The sequence below is a fragment of the Amphiprion ocellaris genome, chromosome 12 (genome assembly GCF_022539595.1).
Source record: "Amphiprion ocellaris isolate individual 3 ecotype Okinawa chromosome 12, ASM2253959v1, whole genome shotgun sequence".
Taxonomy (NCBI): Eukaryota; Metazoa; Chordata; class Actinopteri; family Pomacentridae; genus Amphiprion; species Amphiprion ocellaris.
This window is the reverse complement of record NC_072777.1, coordinates 9,154,057-9,177,909: the sequence shown is the minus strand read 5'-3', so window position 1 is coordinate 9,177,909 and position 23,853 is coordinate 9,154,057. Positions and strand designations below refer to the sequence as shown.

The window sequence follows — 23,853 nt, the reverse complement described above, 5'->3', positions numbered from 1 at the left end:
ATTCTCCAGCAGCCAGAGAAACCTTTGCTTGGTCCTGGGAAAACACCACTGGATGTTATAGGGTTCACAAGGCTCCAGCTCAAGTATGGATCAAAGCTGACATCAGAGAAGGTCTATGTTGTCAAAAACCTTAGCACACCATTGTTAGGCCTACCTGCCATTATAGCTCTTGGCCTTCTAGTGCGTGTAAATGCTGTTAAAATGAACACTCTGAAAGCTTCTTACCCCAAACTGTGCAATGGACTAGGTGAAGTGCAACAACCGTACCACATTAAACTCAAACCAAATCCTGTGCCATACTTACTCAAAACCCCCAGGAGGATTCCAATACCTCTGATGGGAAAAGTAAAGGAAGAACTTCAAAGAATGGAAGAGCTCGGAGTTATAACCAGAGTGGAGGAACCTACCGACTGATGCGCCGGTATGGTCGTTGTTCCAAAGAAGAACAGTCCAAGACTGAGACTGTGCGTGGACTTCACTGGACTAAATGAGTATGTGTGCAGAGAAAATTTTGTGTTGCCTTCTGTCGAACAAAATCTTGGGATGCTAGCAGGAGCCAAAGTGTTCAGCAAACTGAACTCCTCATGGGCAGACGCCTGCGGACGACACTGCCGATCCTTCCATCTCAGCTAGCCCCAACTCTGCCTGATAGCGCCACTCTTGCTCAGAAGGAAAAGGAGAAGAGGATGTCTGACATCTCAAACTACAACAGGCGACATCGTGTAAAACCTTTGGCAAAGTTATCACCAGGAGAACAAGTGTGGGTGACTGATGCTAAAACACCAGGCACTGTTGTTCAGAGTCACTCTACGCCAAGATCTTACACAGTAGACTTACCACAAGGGACTGTGCGACGTAATCGCTTGCATTTGATTCCTCTGCATGAAAAGTGTGAAAAACAACAGAGTGTATCAGATGTACCAACTGAGCAAATGCAGCTAAAACCAAGTGTATCCCTAGATACTCCTGTAAACACTGATGTTGTGAGAACTAGATCAGGAAGAGCTGTTGTTAAACCTAAAAGGCTAGATTTGTGAAGAAGTGTTAAATATGTTAATACACAGACTGTTCATATCTGTGGTATTCAGTAGAGATGTTGAGGCAAGCTATTGATAAGAGTTGTGTTTTTGCATAGTAAAAGCTAAATGTGTTTGGTATGCATTCAAATTTTAGAAGTGTAACTAAAACATTTTGAAAAAAAGAAAAAAGTTAGATGGAATGTGTACAATTCAAAAGAAAAAAAAAGTGAAACAAAAATGTGTTTTTGTTTTATAAAAAGGGAGATGTGGTGTATTCTATAGCACAGTATTATCTTGTGTTGTTAATACTCTTTGGGCACGCACCTAACGTGTGACGTAGCCGACGCTGTAACGTCAGTTTGTTGTCGGCCTGCTCCCGCTGCTCAGTAAAAGCCTCATGTTGACACCACACAGTTGTGCCACGTTATTTTGTTCAATTAAAGAACACGACAATCACTTCGGCTTTAGAGTGAAATAATCTGTTATGTACATTGGGATCAGTCGGAGCCCCTCAGGAGTTTAATTGGGAACTACAGAGAGAAAAAGGTAATAAATATTATAATATATATATATATATAATAAAATAGAGATACCTTAAGTTTCTCAAGGACTTTTAAAACAGTTATTAATGTTGTTTCTCGTTTTCATGACTTTCTGAGAAAAAGAAACTGAAAGACTGGTGTAAAAACTGACTTAAAGGTTAAAATCTGCTCATTTTAAATTTAATTGTAAAATCAACTGATCGATCACTTCACCACTGAGCAGAAAATTTCTCTATTACGACTTCTGCAATACAAGGTTTCACAAAATATCAGGAAATACCAATGGGGAAAAAAAACATTAAATGAAGTTTAAGCATAAAAACTACAGATCCAACAGTTCTATTTATCAGTTTTTCTGCCATTTTACAGATTTCTTTTATATTTGCAGCTTGTATTGTTTGGTATTGTGTATCGTGTGCTGTCTGCATTTTAAGTGTTTGACTGATATTAAAAAGTTGCTAATTCATTGATTAGAAAAGGAAACCACAAATGTTGCTCTCATTTTCAGTCAAACTGCACAGCTGCAATCCGATTGGTCAAAAAAGACGTTTATTTACAAAACTTTACCGTTCCATCGATGAAAAAACAGACGTGTACAAAAACATGTTGACACTGAAGTTCCCGTTGTGACCTTTTTACAGTGAAACACGGAGATGACGACGGCACGACAATCAGACATTCACCAATCAATAATCAATAACAGCTCAAGCAGGAAATCATTATCAATAAGTGCTGGTCATGTGACGACAGAAAGTAACAGCAGAGAACTTGCCCTAATTTTAAAGGATCACACCGCTGTTCTTCTCTGGTTTCACCTGTAACTCTTTCAAAATAAAATCTCAAATTGCTCTCTTGTACGGACTTTTATTTGCTGCTTCCTGACTGGTCCATACAAGGGTAAACATTAGCTACTGCAGCAACACAGCGCTAACAGGTAAGGTGCCCCACCCATACTTTACCTGTGAAATAAATTGCTGGTCTAAATTCTGAACCACAGACACAAAATCCCTGTTTAGTTTTCAGCTGAAGCTCCAAAAGACATGAACGGATTCATGAGATGATTTCAGGAGACACATTTAGGACATCAAACCTTCTATCAACCTTCATATCTTATTAAAGGAGCAGTAATTTCCAGCTGCTTAGATGGTTGAATTTAATGAGCAATTAAATTGACTGAGCTTGTAGCAAACAGCATCAGGGAGTCGTCTGTGTCTTTGCATTTTAAGGTATCTCAAAGACTATCTTCAGCTTTGAGAGGTGGTAATTGCTGCTCCCTTCAATCTTAATAAAGTACGTATTTCACCCTGAACTCTGGTCTTACACTAACCCAAGTAGTTCTGGTACCTAAACTGAAACAAACCCCTACCACAGAACCACATCAGGAACACATTTGTAACAGTTCATTTGTGGTCTTTTGTCTTGCTGGGAGCTGGTATGACTCGAATCAGAGGGAGAAGCTAAACATATCACTTTGGTCGAGGTTGAGGAAAGGTGGCAATTTGGAGTCGATGAAATCTAAACACACTGTGGGCGCCCTGGTAGCTCAACTGGTTGGGGAGGGGGCAACCCATGCACAGGGGCTATCGCTCACGACACAGTTGCCAGAGTTCGAGTCCAACCCTCATCCATTTACTGCATGTCCTTCTCTCATCTTCTCCCCATGTTTCCTGTCTCTCTCTCCACTGTCCTCTACAATAAAGACAAAAAGGTCAAAAAAATAACTTAAACACACTGTGTATCACTCTGGATTAAAACAGACCACTGTATGTCCTAAACCTGAACCGAGAACCTGAATTAGAGTTTGAATATCCATCAACCCATTCGTTGTCCTGTTTATCCGAGGTAAGGCTGTAGAGACAACAGGCTAAGCTGGGTATTCCAGATGTCCCTCTCAAACAGTATTCTTCAGATCTACCTTGGAAACTGGAGGGACTGTGATATGCCCAGAAAAGCCCAAAGGAAGGTGGGGCTGGAGGTATCCTAATCAGATGCCTGAACCACCTCAGTTAATCTTCCAGTTTCTCTTGAGGGATCCCAGGGCGTTGTCATGTCAGATGAGACATTTAATCCCTCTAGGGAGTTCCTCTGGGATTCCAACCCTAAGGTCTCTTACTTGGCCTCCAAAGGAAGATGTGAACCACCTCAGCTGGCTCCTTTCGACACGAAGGAGAAGAGACTACGCTCAGCTGTTTCTGCATATCTGAGTTCCTCACCTCTCTAAGGCTGAGCCCAACCACCCTACAAAGGGAACTCACAATGGCTGCTTGTATCCACAATCTTATGCTTATGCTCGACACCTGGAGCTCATGACCATAGGTACAGGTTAGAAGTCAAGAGCTTTGCCTTACAACTCAGCTCTTTCCTTTTCAGGACAGTCCAGAAGAAGGACTGCAATACTGCTGATGGCTCCAATCCATCTGTCCATCTCACACTCCACTTTCCCATCACTTGTGAACAAGATCCGAGATACTGAAACTCCTTAGCTTTGATCACCAACTCACCCCCAACACAGAAGGAACAACTGACCAGTTTCTGGCAGAGATCGATGATGTCAGGCTTGGAGGTGCTAACTCACATCCAAGATACTAAACATTCAGCTGAAAGCCACCTCAGTGTGCATTGAAGATTATAGTCTGATGAAGCAACAGAACTCTGAAGTTACTATTTCTCAATCTGAACAGAACCAGAGAACTCATTCTTAATGCTGCGGTCACTGCAGGTGGAGAATGAAAACTGGACAATCAGGAAGGAAACAAATATGCAGTCAGTGAACATTTTCCTGTATCAAATAAAATCATCAAAGTTTCCTCACTTTATCAATAGAAAACCTGATCTGATCAGAGTTACATTTCCTTTAAAACATATTGGACATGACTTCTAGAGAACAGGGCTGCAGATTGTCACGAAGCTTTGCGCTCTGCTTTACTGCTGCAAACAGCGATCAGACCGTCAGACCAAGGCACTGCTGCTTCTTCTAACATGTTCTCTCTCTGGTCAGCAGGTCTGAGAGTCTGCATAGTCTGAAGACACAACCACAGTTTGACTCACAGCCTTACAAGCTTTACATTAAAGGAGCACATTTTACTATATCCTCTTCTTTTTCTGTCTTCCTCAGAGTGTTGCAGACATCAGGTTTGCCACAGAAGGACTTCAATGCTGGCTGGTGTGGAAGATCAAGTTTAAAGTCTCTGCTGGTTATTTTTTATAGAAATAAACACAAACCAGTGAAATTAAAGGGTTTGACAAAGGTCAATGTGATGTTAACGTTGAAATTTAGGACTGTAGCTACTGATACATTATTCTGTTTATTAATCAATTAGTCATTCTGTCAGAAAATACTGAAACATCTCAGAGACAGTCGAAAACCTCAAAATACTGCATTGACTTGACTAAAGTAGGAAATCATGAAATTTTCACACTGAAGATGGAACCAGTTAAAACAAGCCATGAACTGATTTTCAAAATAGTTGCAATTATTGTTGTTGATCGACTAATCATTTAATCGACTAATCACTTAGACTCTACTGGAGTTTGTAGGATGAAACTCATAAAACAACAGTCCGACCCTCACAGGTGATGACCACAGTGCCACACTATGATCACATGACTGATTGAAGCACACACACCTGCACACACACACACACACACACACACACACCTGCACAGGTACAGAACCATCAGACAGCCGCAACAGAACAACAACACAGACCTCAGAGTCTCCTGCTTCGTCTTTTCTCAACCAGACAACTGAACCACCTGTGCGCTCAGTCACACTAACATCCCTCCATGACATCATCTGTTGACATCACTCGACGGGCACGCCGTCCACGCTCTCCTGGGAGATCTCAGAGTCCAGGGAGTAGCAGGAGCTGCCGTTGTCCTGAGTGTCCCTGTTGGCCTCCTCAGAGAGGGCAGTGGGTGCGCCGGTCGAGGCTCCGCCCCCAGCCCCTCCCCCAGCCTCCGCGGCGCCCTCGCAGAAGTGGGCGGAGGCCTGGAAGAGCTGGCTGCAGAGGCGGTTGTAGCGGTGGTAGCGAGACGGCTTGCCGGTGTGGGTGTACATGTGCTCCTGCAGCTGGCTCTTGTGGGAGAAGCGCAGGCTGCAGACAGCGCAGGCGATCTTACGTTTGCGTGAGTGCAGGATGGCGGGGGTGGGGCTGCTCCCCCCTCCTCCTCCCCCGCCTCCCCCTCGGCTCCTCCTCAGCTCAGCAGCCAGCTGGTTGGCGAGCGCCTGGCTCTGCCTCAGCGCCTCCTCCAGACATCCTGCGTCCAGCTGCTCCTGGGCCCCCGGTGGCCCCTCCTCCACGCCGGCGTCCAGCTCGCCGCCCTGCGACAGTCCCTCCATCAGGCGGGTGGGGTCGAGGGCGTGGCTGAACAAATGCTCCCGTAGGCCTTCGGGTGAGGAGCAGCGTTCCCCACAGCGGGGACACAGCAGGACTAGGGGCCGGTCTTTAAACAGGAGGCCCTGACTGGGACTGCTGCTCTGAGATGGAGACCCCACCCCTGGACCCTCCTCCCCCTCGCCGTCCTCCTCCTCCTCCACCCGCTCCTGCTTGATGCGAGTCGAGATGTCCGAGTCGTCTCCGGATGCCACGGAGCAGACGTTGCGTAGCGCTGAGGCCTGATGGTCTGAAGGGATCCCCTCCAGCCCAACGGCTAGGGACAACTGGGAGTGGGACCGTCCGCCCCGGCCGGAGGACCGCCCGTCCTCAGGGGCCCCACGGGACACTGAGGTGGTCTTGGGGACTCCACCTGCCTCCTTGTTGGCCAGCTGGGAGGAGATCTGGATGCCGTACAAGTTGGACATGCGGACCACATCGGTGGCAGCATCAGCAGCGCCCTCGCCGGGTTTTCGGCACAGCTGGTAGGCGTGAAGAAACTTGATGCCATCCTGCAGTCGGCTCTGGTCCACCGGCTGTTTGGGACACATTCCAGTGTACATGATGTGCAGCAGGTAGCTGAAGACATCTGGCTGGATGTCTGTAGGTTGGATCTTTATGCACTCACTGGGGACAGACAGAGACACAGAAGAGTCAATAGAAAACATTATGTTAACAGGTCAACACCTAAGAAAACTGCCATTCTTCTGTGTCTCATTTTTCTATGGTCCATACAAGTATGCAATGTACCATGGAACCAGGGAGCACTACAGCATGAAACAACAAGAGCAGACTGAACCCCCCCACCCCAACCCCCGACCTGGACTGGTGGATGAAGATCATTTTGAAGTAGTTGGAGAAGGCAGCCAGCACAGCTCGGTGAGCTTTAAAGTAGACGTTTCCAATGGCGACGGTGCAGTCACACAGGAATCCGAACTCTCTCTGAACGTTGAGCTGCTGCAGCAGGAAGAGGCTGTGAGACGACACCTCCATGACCCCGTCTGAAAGACACAAACACCAAAAGCAGGAGTGTAACCATGGTTTCATCCTGAGCTGTTCAGTACAGGGTCGGTTCAGTCTGAGCTTCTGTTCAGCATCTTAGATCCTACTATCAGAAACACTGAGTTATTGTATCTCTAAAGATGAAGCTGTTCTACTGGCTGTAAAGTATTTCAGTTCACTATGAACATGTTTTCATTGGATGTCTACATTTTTTGAAATGAAAGCATACAATGCAGTTTTATGTATTTATTTTGCTTCTCTGTTGAAATTGTTCACAGAAATGGCATGAACAATAATGCGGAAGAGAATTACAAGGAGGAAGAAGAGGAGGCAGAGGAGGATACAGCTGGCTGAGACAAGGGAACCAACTGGAGGGCAGAAACGTTTGAACACTGACCAGTTGCAGTGCCTTCTTTGGCTGCCTGTAGAGCCAGTCACTTCTTTCTTTCTCTTGATTCCCAATGGAATAAAATCAGCCATCCATTCAGAATTCCAGTTAGGAAAACTGGGATATCATGCATGGAATATGGGGATGCTATTCCAAACACTGTGGAGCTGGAACAGATCAGCTTACACTGTGGAAAAGGACACGACTTGTGGGGCGCACAGGAGATATATTCTGTATATTTAATCAAGTCTCCAGACCAGACCGGGTGGGGAACTATGAAGAGAGATCAGGAGGTATGTTGAGCCTAAAGTCAGAGTTTTCATGAAGGTGGCTCTATTTCAACGTGTTAGGTCACCATGGTAACAGATGCTGCACAAAGGTTCTGTTCAGTTTTAGATTTACACCATCTGTAAGAAGTGTTTCCCTCTGACCAAATCGTTTCCAGTCGATTCTCTCTGAGTGATATGGATTATCAGCTGAAGGAACACATCGTATCTGCAAACCTGCTCAACTGTATGTAAGTAATCCCACTGAATGAAGCCGTTCAGTTACAACAGAAAAAAGTGTATGTGTCGCGATGTCAGGGGAACAAAATCTGTTTCACACTGCTGGTACTGCAGCTAATAGAGCACAGATTAGAAAACTGATAGTCTTTTGGTATTTACTACCAAGGAAATCAGCAACATTAATGCCACTGTAATTTCGCCATTAAACCAACCTGTTCCTCTTGACTGAAGTAGAACGTGATCCGTCCATTTTATGTGCAAAGATGTTGCGTGGGTTAATGTGAGCGTGCACAGAGTGAGCTGAGGAAAACCTGGTTAACAAAGAACCAGGTGATAATACCTGATATTTCTGCTGGGGTTTTAGGATTTGTTGAGCCAGTTAACACCAATAAAGCCTGACTGTCACACTGTCCCCTCAGCTGGTGTCCACTGAACACCGACCAATGAAAATCTGTGAAACTGTCCTTTAATTCTGGACTATAGTGATGTCACATCTCCTCCATCAGTCCCCGCCCACCTTCATGTTGAGCTCAGGTGTAATTAAACAAGACCCTGAACACCTGGACACGTGACCTCTGACCTCAGTGAAGGTCACCTGCACGTGAGTCTGCACCTGAGACACGCACACACACATACAGGAGCAGCAGTGTGTGTGTGTGTGCGTGTATGTGCGTGTGTGTGTTCAGATGACAACACACCGTGTCTGACCCAAACACACCGGAAACCAGACAAACCCGCGCGACCCAGCGACACCACCGCTGCGCGCGTGCACGTCGTGTCGCGCCCGTCGGGCTGCAGCCTCCTCCATCCTTCTGTCTCATTCACACTCGGCAACACGCACGTCCTCATCACCCGCACGCACGCACACAAGCGCGTGCGCACGCCCCCTCCGCCCGGCACACACTCTCTGTCTGCGCGTGTCGTGCGCGCGCGCCGTTAATCAGCCTCTTACCGCAGAAACGAGCAGATTGTCTTCGGGATCCGGAGCCGATTTGTTGCTGCAGAGGTGATCTCGCGAAGAGCCGCGTCACGTCTCGCGAGAGAAGGGTCAAAGGGGCTGGTCACGTGATTCGACTCCGTATCCCGGTAACATGTAATCAATAATCAATATCGGACCTCTTCAGACGTTCAGGTGCGTTTAATCTGTTTAAATACAAACTATGAGAAAATAGAGTTTATGATGGAAGGGACAGGGAAATGAAAAATCTCTTCAGTATAATAATAATAATAGTAAAAATAATAATGCCTGACATAAGATAATTCAGATGAGTCTGCACAGCAGGAATATAAACCTGCTTTGATGTTAATAGCTTTCTACAGTAAAAGTACCTCCTAAACATGTCACACTAAAATTGACTTTATTCTAAGAGTATGTTAAAAACTGGAGAAACGATTCAAACAATTCAGCTCCAATGTTACATGAAATCCAACAATTAAAGCATTAAAGAACAAAACCAAAGACTGAAAAATAATAAAATTCTGTAAAAATGGGGGAAATAAACAATTAAACACAGAAGACACTGAGGGACTGGAAACGTAGGACTGAGAGGATTTTTTCAGACGACTTTTACAAAATGGTATTACTGATTCAGCTTATGAATTCCGGTCTCCTTAAGTCCTGAACCAGGACTCAGGAAAACCCTGGTCACCAAATGTACATCTGAGAGTAGAGGAGCAAAAAATAATAATTAAAAAAAATCTGAAAAAAGTAAAACCTTGACAGATGATCAGTAAAATCTTCAAATTGTCTGTAAATTTTAGCATTTCATCAGCTGATTACTCGAGAAATACTGTCAGACGTACTGATGATATTTGGTGATGTATTGATAATTGCTGGTTGCAGCTTCTCTATAATTAATGATTGCAACAACTTTTAGGTCTGTTTCTTTACACTCAGAAGAACAATCTCAGTATGAACCTCGATAAACTTCCTGATTCTCTCAGAGTCAATCTGCAGGACCAGAAGTTTCTCTTCTTCTTAGAAAGCGCTGAATGAAATGAGGCAGAGTGAGACTTCTCTGTTTAAAAGCTCAGATCTGAGTATCGAATTCAGGTCATAAAATTTTGCTCAGAGTGAGTCCTCCTCACTTTTTCCTGCTCTCTGAAGGATCCGGTTGGCACGCGGCCCTTGGCCTCCCGCATCAAGTTAAACAGGAAACATAAGATCGCATTTCCCGAGAGTATATATTTTTAAATCATCGTCATATTTGCGCAAAGTTGTGGATGCCAGTGAATAGTCTAAAAAATAATAAATAAATAAAATGACACAAGTCCAAAATCTAAACTGTAAACTATATAAAAGATGAAACAAAGTGAACTGAAAATAAATTCGACCCACAACATAAATTCAGCAGCAGTTTTTACTGTCTGAAAGTAAAACAGAGTTTGGAAGGGCTGATCGGGAGTTTTTCATTCAGAGTTTCACTTCTGAGGAAACGTGGACATGAATTAGGTTCCCCCAAGGAAAACAACAAGAACAACGATGCAGTCTTTTAGAAATAACAATTGCTAGATGGAGAGTGAGTGCAATAACCAGTCATATCATTTGAATAAAGCTGAATTTTAAGGAGGACTTTTGTAGTCACTGATCACTGTCCAGTCATGCTTTCTGATCTTCATCGTCAAGGATTTGTCCTGAACAGCTCAAAAACTTTTTGTGTACAACTGGTTAAACTCAACCATTTCCTATCCAGACAGACTAGAATAGAAATCAGATTTTTAACATTTTCTCCAAGTTGAAAAAGAAGAACATTTGCATCCTGCATTTACATTTTTGTTCAGCGCCATCATTAAGATCTGTGCTTTAGAAACAGTTCAGACTAAGACATATTTCACAAAACAAGTGTGGGGACATTATAAGATGTTTTGTGCAATATGAAGGAGAATAACATTGCTGCAATTCTACTGTAATTCACTGGTCACTTGTCTAAACGATGTGGTGACGGCCTGTTTACAGTCATTGTAAAACGTGGCAGCAGAGCTCAACACAGGGAACGGCTACTCCAGTCCTGTCTGAATAACACCGCCTCCCCATTTGTTGTAGAATTCAGTTTGGGATTCTGTTGATTGCTTTTCACAGCCACAATCTGTTTTATTGCCAGGTTGGTTTTCACATGCAAAGAATATGATTTGGTGGTGTCAAAATGTATAGATTTAAAAATGCGAGTGGTGCAAGACAAATAAAAAGTGTTACAAGTGAAGAAAATAAAACAAGTATAGCATTACAAAGCCATTGTAAAGTAGTATTTTATTCATGCATTTCTTTGTTAATCTCCTTGCAACTCCATTCATCCAATTTTATGTGCAGTTTTTCATTATCATGTTCAATATGGCATGATAATTTCCAATATTGTCATTGTCAATATTACATCTTATTTGTTTGTTTTATTTTTAGCTTATTATTTTACTTTTTATTAATTAGTTGTACATATTTTTATCATGCTATATATTGCTATTCTATTAGACAGTGCTTTTTTCTGATGTTACTGTAATTTTTATGAGCAATATCTGGCCAATAAATGTTCTTTAGTATTAATTCTTAATGTTTTTAGACCTTGAAATAAAGTATTATTATTATGATTATTATTATTAATAATAATAATAATAATAATAATAATAATAATAATAATGATGATAATAATAATAATAATAATAATAATGATGATGATGATGATGATGATGATGATGATGATGATGATGATGAATCCTCGATTTGATGGATTTTCCTCTTTATATTAATGATATATAATATTTAATCTCTTTTAAAACAGTCCATAGCAATAGTAACGGCAGAGCTCCTGTCTTATTGTGGAGGTCTTCCCGTGGAGCGGAAGTCCTGTGCTGTGTGTTCCTCGTCGAGTCCAGCTTGACGGAGCGGCAGTCTGTGCGGAAGTCCTTTCATCCTGCAGGGGGAGAAGAAGAAGAGGCTGCCGCTGCTTCGTCTCAACTTTCCGCCCGAATACGACAAACCGTCCGGGGAGGAAACTCCGGAGCCCCGGGAACATCCGCACACCGCCGCCGACAGCAGCAGCTCCTCCGCCGGCCTCCGGTACACACGGTGAGTCGACGGCTGTCTGGCCGGCCTGCGGGGCCGCCTGCCCGGGAAAGTATAGAAATCCCCGCGGCCTGCAGCTCTCGGTGCTAGCTGAGTGCGGGTGGCAGTGCGGGGGTGGCGGGGCTGTTTGCGGGAGAGATACCGCTCAGTAGCGTCAGTTAGCAGCGTCCACATGTGCCGCTAGCGGTGCGGATTTCAAAATAAATCGCCCAAATATGACATCACTGTTTATGCCCGTGTTTTGGAATCCAGGTTCAGTCTAACGTCTGTTCTCAATTGTAATGTTTAGCAAATCAAACATTAGTCTACTCGGCGAACAGCCAATCATCACATTTAGACCTCTTTTTGTTTCTTCCTTTGCCCGGATTTCTTTGTCGTTTTATTTTGGAGGTGCAGCCGCGCCACCTTCGCCGTGGTCCCTGCTAACAGTGGCTAACTTGACGCAGCTAACCGCCGTGGAGCTGTAATCTCCATTTTAGCTCGGCGGTGTGTCCGGCCTCTCCCTGCTGTGAGTTCCAGCACAGCCTCTCCTCCTCCAGGTCTGTTCTCACCGCTTCTCTCGGGCCTTATCCGTTTTCTCACGGCGGGTTTCCCGGTGACTGAGAGCCGCTGAAGGTCCCACCGTGGGGTCTGCGGCGGCCCTGCGGGGGCGGGCGATGAGTTACAGTAAACGGAGTCGGGCTGCTGGTAGAGCCCTTATTCAGCTGCTTTTAACAGGCTCTGGCGGGACACGGTGAACAGTTTACTGTAAAGTGTTCTTACTGCGGACTGTGGACACATTTGAGTTGTTCTCCATCAGGGCCGGACTCACCTCTGAGGGCTCAAGGTGTTGTTGGGCCCCTGTGGACCCCCATCAGACATGAATCCAGTTAATTACCTCCATCAGGATGTTCTCCTGTCAGCTGGACCTGACTGAAGGAACGAATGTTGTATCATTTTGTCCTGTTTTATTCACTGAACAATCAATCAGTTGTCAGCAAAAACAACAAACATATTGATAGTGAAAGATAAGTGCTGGCTGCAGCCTCACAGTTCTTAAGTGATGAAATTAAATGAGATGTTTTGGGTTAATTACCTGTCTCACACTTTAAAAATTGTCATCATTCAATAAAACACAGTGCATAAGGTGAATATGAACTAACAAATTTACACCATTATTATGAAACCATGTAGATAGAAACAGATAAAATCAACAATAGATCACTGACAGGTATTTTCTAGACATATCAGTGCATCTAAAGTGTATATTTGCAAGTTACTGGTTCATTGTTGGGTCTGTATAATATTACAAAGCCTTGTGCAAAAAGAACCTTCATGATAATGGCAGGTGTGCAGAAGGAAAAACAAACAAACAAACCAAAACTGCATTCTCTATAACACAATCATGACTTATTTTTTTAAAATGACAAAATCTAGATATCTTTTCATTTTGGTCCTGTGGATAAACTGATCTGGGAGATTTATCTCTATGTATTCCAGAGATTTTTAGACTGTAGAAGGTAAAGATCCTCCGTGGAATAAACCTCCACAAATCCACTCGGATATCAGAGACAAAGACGGCTCAGAATCTTCCCCTTTTTTAGTTTTCTTCAGTGATCCATGATACCTGCAACTAGGAGCAGCTCTCACAGAATTCAGCTGCTTTATTTACAAAATGTAAATACATACAAAGTCAAACTCCCTGTGTCCATGGCAACATAACACCTGCTGTTTGTGTAAATGTTTCCGACTCTTCACACAAGTGAGTCTTTTCTCATAATTACCGTACGAGGCCTCTCTTTTATTTTAGTTTTTGTTTTTTTTTCCCATTTGGTGAATGCATCCTGCAAACCAAAAAGGGTCACATCAACATCATATGATGAAGAACATCTGCAAATCTTCTGCAGAAATCTGCTAAAGTGACTGATAAAAACGGGTTGTAACCAATCTACCATAATTCCAAAATACAACTTATAATTAAAGCAATATAAGATGTCAGCAGATTTAAAAAGCATTATATATACATTATAAATACATTATTGATCATTAAACAACTGCTGATTAATTTTCAGCTGATTCATCGTTACAACAAACATTGTGTTTGAAGCACCTGATCTCAGATCGGACGCCCACAGCGTTTTTAATTCAGGTCTCGTTTCTTTACCATCGGATGAATCACTACCTGTTTTATTCATCATGAATGTCCCAGAATCAGAGCAGAGCACTTCCCCAGGTTTTATACCTCATTAAATATGTCTGATACTTTATTATTAGAAGTCTGCTTGATTCAAATGCTGAAGCTCTTGATTCAAAACTATGAAGCTGAATCAAAGTTCAGATCATCTTGTGGTTTATTAGAAAAGATGTCTCACTCACTTTTTAGATTGTAGATCATCTCCAAACCGAATAAATATCATCATTATTAACAATACCTATGTAATGGAGCTGTGCAGTGGGCTGGTGCCATCCTAAACCTGAATAGTGTCGACGCTGATGCACAAATATGCAGCGATGATCGGCACTGAATGAGTGAAATGTCTGTACAGTAGGTGTGCCTGCTGTTATCAGTTCACACTTCAAATCTGAGCAGCAGAGTGGTTTTCCTTCATTGCGGGAAACACATTGACTCGTCTTTGTCCTTCATCACTGCAGCTGAGCATCAGATTAGAAAGTAACCTGTTTCAGCTAGATTAGATTTGTGTTGTGCACGCTGCGACTGATTCTCGGCCTGATAGACATCAAATTAGTTCGAAACTTGACTGTGAAACTGCAGTAAAGATTCGTTTACACCTAGCAAACTTCAAAGACAAGTAACCGAAGAGAGCAAACTAAGCTAAATTGTGTTAAATAACAAAAAGTCTAAAATGCTTGATTAGAGTTATTTTACTGGCCTAACTTACAGCGTTCAGAAATCCCCTGAATTCTGTTCTCAGGAGCAGATGTGTTTGTGCTGATAAAGTTTGATGAAACAGGAGCTGATAGGCTGAAGTCAGATCTCGTAATGATTCAGGTCTGATCTTGATGAGTCATTACAGGACAGAGAGCTCGCTCAACACAAGCAGCCAAATGTTATGAAATACTCTGCAATGCAATAAAAGTCAACCACAGAGAAACCTCACGGCAGAAAGAATGCGGTCGTTGACTGTCTTCCTCTGTTGTCTGCAGGGCGATGGCGAGGCCGAGCCACAGCGATCACGTCCTCCAGCAGCTCAACAACCAGCGGGAGTGGGGCTTCTTGTGTGACTGCCTCATCGCCATCGGTGACATCTACTTCAGGGCGCACAAGGCCGTCCTGGCGGCGTGCAGCTCCTACTTCAGGATGATGTTCATCCGGGACCAGCAGGGGGCTGGCCGTCTGGACCTCAGCAACATGCAGATCAGTGCCGAGTGCTTTGACCTCATCCTGCAGCTCATGTATCTCGGACGCATTGTTGTGGGGAGCTACGAGTTTGAGGAGCTCAAGGCCTCCATGGCATACCTGCAGATGTACTACATCCCAGACTCTCTGGAGGACCTCAGGGACATCAGGAGCTCCAACATCACCCCATCCTCCTCCTCTTCGTCCTCCTCGTCCAGTTCCTCCACCGGACCCGCTGGTGGGAAGATGATGTTTGGAGTCCGCATGTATGAGCAGCAGCGACCTGCTGCCCCAGAGGGAGAACGTTTACCGAAAGCTGTCACCACCAGCGCTGGACGTCCAGCTGTTCCAGCAGCTGTTAGCAGGCCGGTGGTGGTGGAGGAGGTGGTGGCTGCTCCTCTGATCGTGGCACCGCCTGCAGCAGATGGAGCAGTTGAGCAGCCATGCGACTTGAGAAAGAGATCCGCTGGCAGAAGTTCCACTATCAAAGACCGTCCTAGGTTTGGCCGCACCTACACCTGCGATGACTGTGGCTTCGTCTTTAGCTGCGAGAAGCTTTTAATCGAACACATCCTGACCTGTACGAACCGGAAAGCCTACCATCCGCCCAGAGGTAACGTGGAAGGTGACAATGACTCCAGTAAAGCTGAGAGCTCCGCCTCCGAGAGCATAGAGGAACACAGGGTCATCTGTAAAGGCGAGGACGACTGGCCTGAGACCAAGGCCGACTCTGACCTCGCCATCAGGTCGGTGGCAGCTGGCACAGATGGAGAGCCTGGGTCAACCAGGAGCATCAAGACAGAGCCGGAAGAAAGCATGTTCCCTGAGATAGAGGTTGTCCGGGTCGGTGAGCACACAGCCAGAGACTGTAACACACGATTCAGTGACGCTGCACATAAAGACATGAGGGAGAAGACAGGACCGGACCGTGAACCAGAGCCTGGCGTCTCAGGTTTGGAGAACAGCAGCGAGCCTTTTGAAGGCCACATGTCAAGCAGCGATGATTCAGGAGTCCCTACGAAGCTTCGTAAGGTCAAAGATGAGAAGCAGGACACGGACTGTGCGCCCTGTGAACTGTGTGGTGCTCTGTTAACTGAGGAGGACAAGTCAGCCCACTACCTGTCCAACCACATGGGCCATATATGTGCCTGTGGTCGGTGCGGTCAGGTGCTGATCAAAGGCCGGCAGCTCCAGGAACATGCAGAGCGTTGCGGTGAATCCCACGGCGGTGAGTCGGACTCACACGGAGAGGACGAGGCCTCCCTGCTGGAAGAACCGCAGGGGATGGAGGAGGGTCTGCTGGAGGCGGCTGACCTGGCCTGCCCTCACTGTGGCCTGCTGTTCCAGAACGAGAGCCTAGCGCTGGAGCACGCCTTGACCTGCCACGACCAAGAGCTGTTCCGCCCAGTGATGCTGGAGGAGGGCAGCGAACCAGATCACCGCCGCAAACACTTCTGCAGCATCTGCGGTAAAGGCTTCTACCAACGCTGCCACCTGCGGGAGCACTACACTGTCCACACCAAGGAGAAGCAGTTCACCTGTCAGACCTGCGGGAAGCAGTTCCTGCGAGAACGCCAGCTCAGGCTGCACACCGACATGCACAAAGGCATGGCACGCTATGTGTGCCCGGTCTGCGACCAGGGAACCTTCCTGAAACACGACCACGTTCGACACATGATCTCCCACCTGTCAGCCGGAGAAACCATCTGCCAGGTGTGTTTCCAGATCTTCCCTGGTGGAGAGCAGCTGGAGAAACACATGGACGTCCATCTGTACATCTGCGGCGTCTGTGGAGAGAAGTTTCGCCTCCGTAAAGACATGAGGAGCCACTATAACTCAAAGCACACCAAGAGACTATAGGAACGATTCAAACGTCCTCTGCATTTATACTAGTTTGTTACTAAAAGCCATAAATGTGAGAACAAATTATGCACTTGAACACCAAAAAGACAACTTTTAAAATCTGCACTTTTAAAGTATATGCATAACCTAAACAGGTGTTCACACTGCGAGCAGCACGGCTGGTGATTGGTCGCTCTGTTATGACTGATGGTGGCCTGAGCCTTTGATTGCAGCTTTGATTGAAGCTTTTTTTATTTGTTTAGCTTTGATCAGGTGATGGGAAGTTCTCATGGTGCTGAAATGTGCTCTCACTGTTTTGAATCAGGATTGTACAAGATGTTTTCTTCCTGTCTTCTGTCAGATTGAAGTCAGAACCTATTTCTGTTGATAAAACAGTCACACAAGGCGAGAAACAATCAAGTTTAGAAAGCTGATGGTGGAGTTAGACACCCAGCAGACTAAGTAGATGTACATTTTTAGAACATTTATGAAGAAGCTGGGATTTTATATGCAGTAAAAAATACGTGGGTTTTTTTTGTTTTGTTTTTTTTTTACATTTCAGGTTATTTGACCATGTCAGTCTTTTGTTCTCAGACTCTAAAACACTTCTTTAAGCCGTCCAGAACCAGAAATGAAACAAGAAAGTGAGCAGAAGCTGGAACCAGTTAGCAAATTGTTTACGATTATTGTTCTGTCAGAACTGTACCAAAGTTGAGTGGACAGATGGTGAGGTTTCCAGCATACCTCTCCATCTGGTTTACAGTCGTGTTGCTCACAGTGTGAACTTGTGGTAAGATCGGCGGTGAACTCCAGAAAACAATAAAAACTGACGTGTCTTCAGCTGGAAATGCCGCAACTTCTGGCACCTGATTTTTAAAAGGTCCATAGCAGACAGAGGAGCCACAGAGCCAAGAGTACAGAATATTAAATAACTACAACCAGAGTGAAATAAATTTATTAATTAAATTTAGAAGTTGTCGCACCTGTGAGAAGACGCCCAGTTGAATTTGTTTTTGGAGTGAACTCCCCGTTTCAGAGGGTTGCGGTGCCTCAAACTTTGAGTCGACGATTTCTAGCATTGATGTCAGCTTGTTTCCCAGAATACTAAAGTCCCTGTAGGTGAAACACGGTGAGATTTACTTGTTGTAGTTAGTGAGCACAAGACTGCTTTTTGCTTTAGGAGTCAATTTTTGTGATTTTTTTTTTGGGTTACTGTGCAGCTTCACGTTCAGGACTCGCTGTCCAACATGCTCTGTGACTGGTGCCTTTACTGTAACACTTTTTCCTTCTTGTCTTATATACAGTGATGCACGATGGGGTGGGCAGGCACAGCTAACGAACCTTCCCCCCCTTCAAAGTGAATCTATAAATGAAAAAGTCCAAAAAACAAAACACTAGAAGCAGTCTGCTCACTGGAACCAGCTCGGCACCAACCAGCCGGACTTGACTGTTGGTTTCATTTTCTGTCACACTGCAACTTAATCTAATGCCTTATGAGTCATGTAACGTTGTGCTCCCATCATTATGGCTGTTTTTAGTTTTTCTTTTTACACCACATCATATATGATCTAAACCAGTTTCTACCGTTAAATGACCACATTATACCGGGTATCAACATCTCCAAACCCGTACTCAACCTGAACCAGTTTGCAAACTGACTCAGCTATTCTGAAGCTTCGAAACATTGAACTGAAACCACTGCGAAAACCAACTCCAATCCCACAGTGACCAGTTCAGTTTACCGGCCTGTAATAAGCCTTTCTCAGTTTACAGTCAACCCACACTGTTCTATGATGCACCCAAGCATTTCAGATTCTGATTAAGCTGGTTGTCAACAAAACCAGATCAGACCCATTCAAACTACTTCCAGAACCAATTCTGATGTGGCCTAAACCAGTTCAGAGCATGCTTCCACCAGTTAAAATGAGCCTCAACCAATACTAAACCAGTTTGCATGTTAGCAATGCCAGTACTAACCAGCTCAGAACCAACTTTTGAACTGGCCCATATGTCCTCGAACAAATGGAAACAACTTCAAAACCTGTCTATACCGGTTCAGAACCAGGACAGACCAGTTGAGAACTAAACCTAAATGAACCAGCTAGTCCATGTTTGTCAGTGTCACTGTGTCTGCTCTTCAGGTTTCTGCTGCACTCGAGGACCTATAAATGCTGGTACCACAAAGTCCTGGATCCTGGTGGATTCTAAGGCGGCGACAGAAACATAAGAATGTTCCTTTTAAAGCTCAAAAGTCACCTTAAATGATGTTCAGCTGTTTGTGTTGATGTTTGTTCTGAAGCTTCTTCTGCTTGGTGTGTTCAGCTGGTCTTGTTGCTCTGAGGTTTCTCCTGTTGATGCTCAGTTAGTGGAAGCTCTGCTGTCTGAACACAGGCCTTTCTCAAGCTCTTAATAAACCAAGTGAATTTCTGTTTGTGGAGAAACGTCTCAGCCTCTGTTTTCAGTGAGTGTGTTGTAACCAGACAGTTTATTAGCTGGGTGAAGATTCTCGTAATCAGATGTTACTGCATGGAAAACAGATTGTGATCAGGCAAAAGGAATCAGTCAGAGCAGACTTAAAACTTCTTGTTGGAAAGACTCAACCAACCACAAAGAGGCTCAGAATGACTCAAGACAACTACAAAATGACCACAAAAAGATGCAAAGAGACCACATAGGAATTCAAAATGTCCAGAGAGAGATGCAAACTTCCCACAACAAGAGAGAAATATTGCAAAACAGATGCAAAGTAACTACAAAAAGATGTTTATTAGCCACTATAAGACCGAATCGATGACTGCAAAGATACTCAAAATATTCAGGAAGGGATTCAAACACACCAAATCGAGAGAGAAAAGTGAAAAACATGTAAATTCACTATAAAGAGACACAACAAAGGAAGCACGGACAGACTGAAAAGAGACAAAATGAACACAAATGGATGCAAAATTATGGCAAAACCACATCAGTCATTTGTGGTCATTTCCTTCACTCATGGTCTGCCCCTCTGCAGGATGGATTGGGGTGTTGTCTCATAATCCGTACGTGATTTAACTTGAATTTGTTTGGTAAATACACATCCTTGCAGTCTCCAATAAATAAAACATTTTAATTCAGTTCACTGGAGGATCAAATGTGTCCTGAGCGGTTTAAGTTGTAGTAGAGGTTCAGTTTGGTTCATTGGTGTAGTGTTTAGAATATTGCTGGAATCGTGGTGTGGTTGGTAGGAATTGCTTGAGGGGGTTGAACAGCTTCACTTTGTAGAGATCCAACACCGATAGAACCAGGCTTAGACCAGACCTGCTCCAGGATCAGCTCAGCACTTCAGTGTTCAGGAAAGTCCATCAACAACACTTCTTATGGTCATGTACTTCACTGTTTGTTTGTTTTTTGTTGTTGTTTTATTTTTAGTTTTTGGATTTAAACCCCCAGTAATATCTACTTTGGCTTTTAAAGCATCATGTTACTCTTTTCCCTCCAGCCTTCCTGCCACGTTTTGTTGCATTTACAGTTTATTAAATTCTATAAGTTTGGACTTCCTTCCTTGTGGGTAGCATTCGTATTTGGGGCCACAAATGTAATGAGTGTGACTCTCAGACTCCAACCTGCAGGTCACTGTGTGTCCACATGGGGGAGCTGTTAGACTGTTCAATTTCCTGTTTCATCAATCCACCAAAGTTCACTCAATATCTTTAGGTGAAGATGACTAAATACTGGACAACTAAAAAAAAGAAAAACAAAATTTTCCGAGGAGATACTTCTATTATACTATAACTCCCCGACGTGCTGATTTTAATTATGTGTTCACAGGACAAACACTAGAGGACATAGTCCTTTAGCTCTTATTATAAATTGTCCCTCCTGTTTGAACCAGAGTGAAGCCCAACATCCAGACAGTACGAGTGAACACAGCTGCTGTTTGTGATTTTGATGTTACTCGTGAAGTTGACGCCTCTGACACAGTTTTAAAGGACGGTTGGCTTCTAATACGTCAATAAAACTGAGTGTATAATTTAGGAGATGAAGGATGAATCAAACCTCATCTGATGGGATTAAAATGAGCCAAACTGCCACCAGCCAGAAACCTTGTTAAGCTGATGGTCTGCACTACGCCTTCATGTCAAACACTCTGATCGATCAGCTTCAGACAGATCAAGCTGCCTCATCAGGGATCAAACATGGACCTGAAGTTGTTGGGGGAAGAACATCCAACTGGACAGTGCATTCAAATCTTTCATCCCTGTCATTCTTTCCAAACTTCATCTGTTCTATATTTAACTGATTTCCTGACATGAAACATGAAACAGTGGGATTATTGGAGCACCTGAAGCCTGAGTGCACAACTCATCATATTTAGAGATTAAAGCCAGCAGCTCTCCGCTGGTCAGATTAACAACTGAAGGATTACTGAGTCAAAAGTGCAGTTCTTTGTTTTTCAGACGTGACTGTCAGGACACTAAATCCTTCCATCTGACACTTTTCTCACAAAAAGTAAAGTCAGCTGAGATGTTTTGCCGAAGAAAAGATTGAAACCAAGGATTCTCTCTGATTTTTATTAATGATCAGAATGAATATGTTTCTTAAACGGCACTATTCAAAACGAGATCACAGCTGTCTTTTAAAAGGAAAAGAAAATGAAAGAAAAAATACTTCTTAATTTTTTTAGCTGTTTCTTTTACACTTTTAATGTGTGTTTAGAGTCATGTCCTGTTGAAACACTGAGCTGCATCCAAGATCCAACCTCTGAGCTGATGATTTTCAGTTATCCTGAAGAATGTTAAGGTAATCATCTATCTGTTGATCATGGAGGACACCTTCCACCCCCTGCAGGAAACAGTAGGATCACTGGGCAGCTCCTTCAGTGACCGACTGCTTCACCTGTAGTGTCTAAAGGAGAGATACAGCAGGTCCTTCCTTCCTGCTGCAGTCAGACTTTACAATCAAGCTCAGTTCACCCACTTACAAACTGTGCAATTAAAATGTAAATAATGATGCTGTCCAATTTCATAGAAATTTTGCTGTAAATATTTGCATTTTGTGCTGCTCTTTTCATTCACACTGTTTTTCTATTTGCTGCTGTTACACCATAGATTTCCCCGCTGTGGGATCAGTAAAGGTATAATCTATCTATCTATCTATCTATCTATCTATCTATCTATCTATCTATCTATCTATCTATCTATCTATCTATCTATCTATCTATCTATCTATCTATCTATCTATCTATCTATCTATCTATCTATCTATCTATCTATCTATCTATCTATCTATCTATCTATCTATCTATCCTCCTTCTTCATTACCTCATTTACTTTGTGTAATGCAACAGTTCCGCTAGCCTCAGAGCATAATACTGCCACCACCATGCTTGACGGTAGGTTTGGTGTTCTTGGTGTTAGAGATCTCATTGTGACTCATTAGCTCATTTGAGTTTCGTCTGACCACAGAACTTTCCTCCAGATGTCCATGTGATCAGCAGCAAACCTAAGTTGAGACTTAAGTTGCTGCATGAAAATAAAGACTTCCTTCTTCCATGGCTCCCTCTCAGCCTGCAGTCATGTAAAACACACTTGACTGTGGACACTGACACACCTAGGTTCCAGCAGCATCTAATTTATTGCAGAATTGCTTTTTGATGATTCTTGGTTAACTCTTGACCATCCTGACCAGTTGTCTCTCAGCAGCGGGTGATGAGTTGCATTTTCTCCCTAATCGTGGCAGTGACATAACTCTGTCATGCACTTTGTACTTACAGTTGTTTGCACAGTTAATTTTTGTATCTGTAGCTGCTTTGAAATGGCTCCAAGTGGCCTTCTGGATTGTTCAAGTCCACTGTTTGCTTCTTCTCATGAGTGAATGAAATGGGTCCTATTTAAAGTGGCTCAGTGGAGTCAGCATTTGTTGTCACTTCTAATCACTCACGGGAAGTAAAGAGGCCTTGCTACTAAGAAAATTTGATTAACCCAACTGTCTACATCACCGTGTATGTATATTTTTGACCTGGCAAATTTAGTCTTTTCATATTTCTAGAAGACCTACAATAACGCTGTGAGAGAACCAAAATGATTGTTTTTTGTGATGGCATGTGTTTAAATGATTCCATCATAGAAAATTCTAAGTTACAGGAGTCATTGGAAACTCAACACTGCCATGTTTTACATGGTCTTTACAGGTGAATGTAGACTTTTGTTCACGACTATGTTCAGGATCTGCTGTCCTCATTTAAACCATGGTGCTTTCTTTGATCCCACACTGAGCTTGTTTGTTCTGCTTTTATAATGTGCATTGGCTTTTAATCAGCTCTATGTGTGTAAACCTTGAGGTCCCTGCTCATTTTACAGAAAAGGGTGATCAGTTAAACATTGCAGATTAAAGGTTTCTGGTCAGAGCAGTGTAGTCTTCTTTTCCTCATGCTGTCTTTTATAATTCTGTTTCATTAAATTTCATTAATTCATTCCAGCTTTGATGAAACATACTTATGATTATGTGTTTAATAATTTCAGAAATGTGAATTTAGGATAAAAAATAAATTTCATGGAGGTTTGGGAACGGCCTTGTGCTTTCTAAATATTGAGAATAAGGCTCAGGTGGTACACAGAAGGCTAGTTAATCTGTTTATCTGGATAAAGCTGATGGAGCAGATAGAGGAGGTGTCATTACAGGAGACTCAAATAAGCTGAATTTAATGTCAAGTTTGGAGATTGAATTAAAAATAAACTTAAAGACACCACCAATGTGTTTACTAGCCAAAACAACATTTATACACTATAGTGGGGAGACTTTATTTAAA

At 43.5% G+C, this 23,853-nt stretch overlaps 2 protein-coding genes across 2 annotated transcripts; one reads left to right on the top strand and one right to left on the bottom strand.

Annotated features, from left to right (window-relative positions):
* Window positions 1-2,093: 2,093 nt before the first annotated feature.
* Window positions 2,094-8,854, bottom strand: zbtb25 (zinc finger and BTB domain containing 25). The gene is made up of 3 exons (XM_023286802.3): window positions 8,786-8,854; window positions 6,758-6,938; window positions 2,094-6,564 (listed from the first exon to the last, which is right to left on the bottom strand). The coding sequence occupies exons 2-3, from the start codon at window positions 6,928-6,930 to the stop codon at window positions 5,367-5,369; spliced, it is 1,371 nt and encodes a 456-aa protein (XP_023142570.2). The 5' UTR covers window positions 6,931-6,938; window positions 8,786-8,854; the 3' UTR covers window positions 2,094-5,366.
* Window positions 8,855-11,754: 2,900 nt separating this feature from the next.
* Window positions 11,755-17,615, top strand: zbtb1 (zinc finger and BTB domain containing 1). Its single transcript, XM_023286794.3, has 2 exons — window positions 11,755-11,890; window positions 15,032-17,615. Exon 2 carries the CDS (start codon window positions 15,036-15,038, stop codon window positions 17,082-17,084), a length of 2,049 nt encoding a protein of 682 aa, XP_023142562.2. The 5' UTR covers window positions 11,755-11,890; window positions 15,032-15,035; the 3' UTR covers window positions 17,085-17,615.
* Window positions 17,616-23,853: the final 6,238 nt, after the last annotated feature.

Excerpts from the sequence above, each read along its gene's own strand:
- zbtb25 (XM_023286802.3), bottom strand. The coding sequence starts at position 6,930 with ATGGAGGTGTCGTCTCACAGCCTCTTCCTGCTGCAGCAGCTCAACGTT. Across the intron at positions 6,565-6,757 it reads ATCTTCATCCACCAGTCCAG|TGAGTGCATAAAGATCCAAC; the intron begins GTCGGGGGTTGG and ends GTCTGTCCCCAG.
- zbtb1 (XM_023286794.3), top strand. The coding sequence starts at position 15,036 with ATGGCGAGGCCGAGCCACAGCGATCACGTCCTCCAGCAGCTCAACAAC.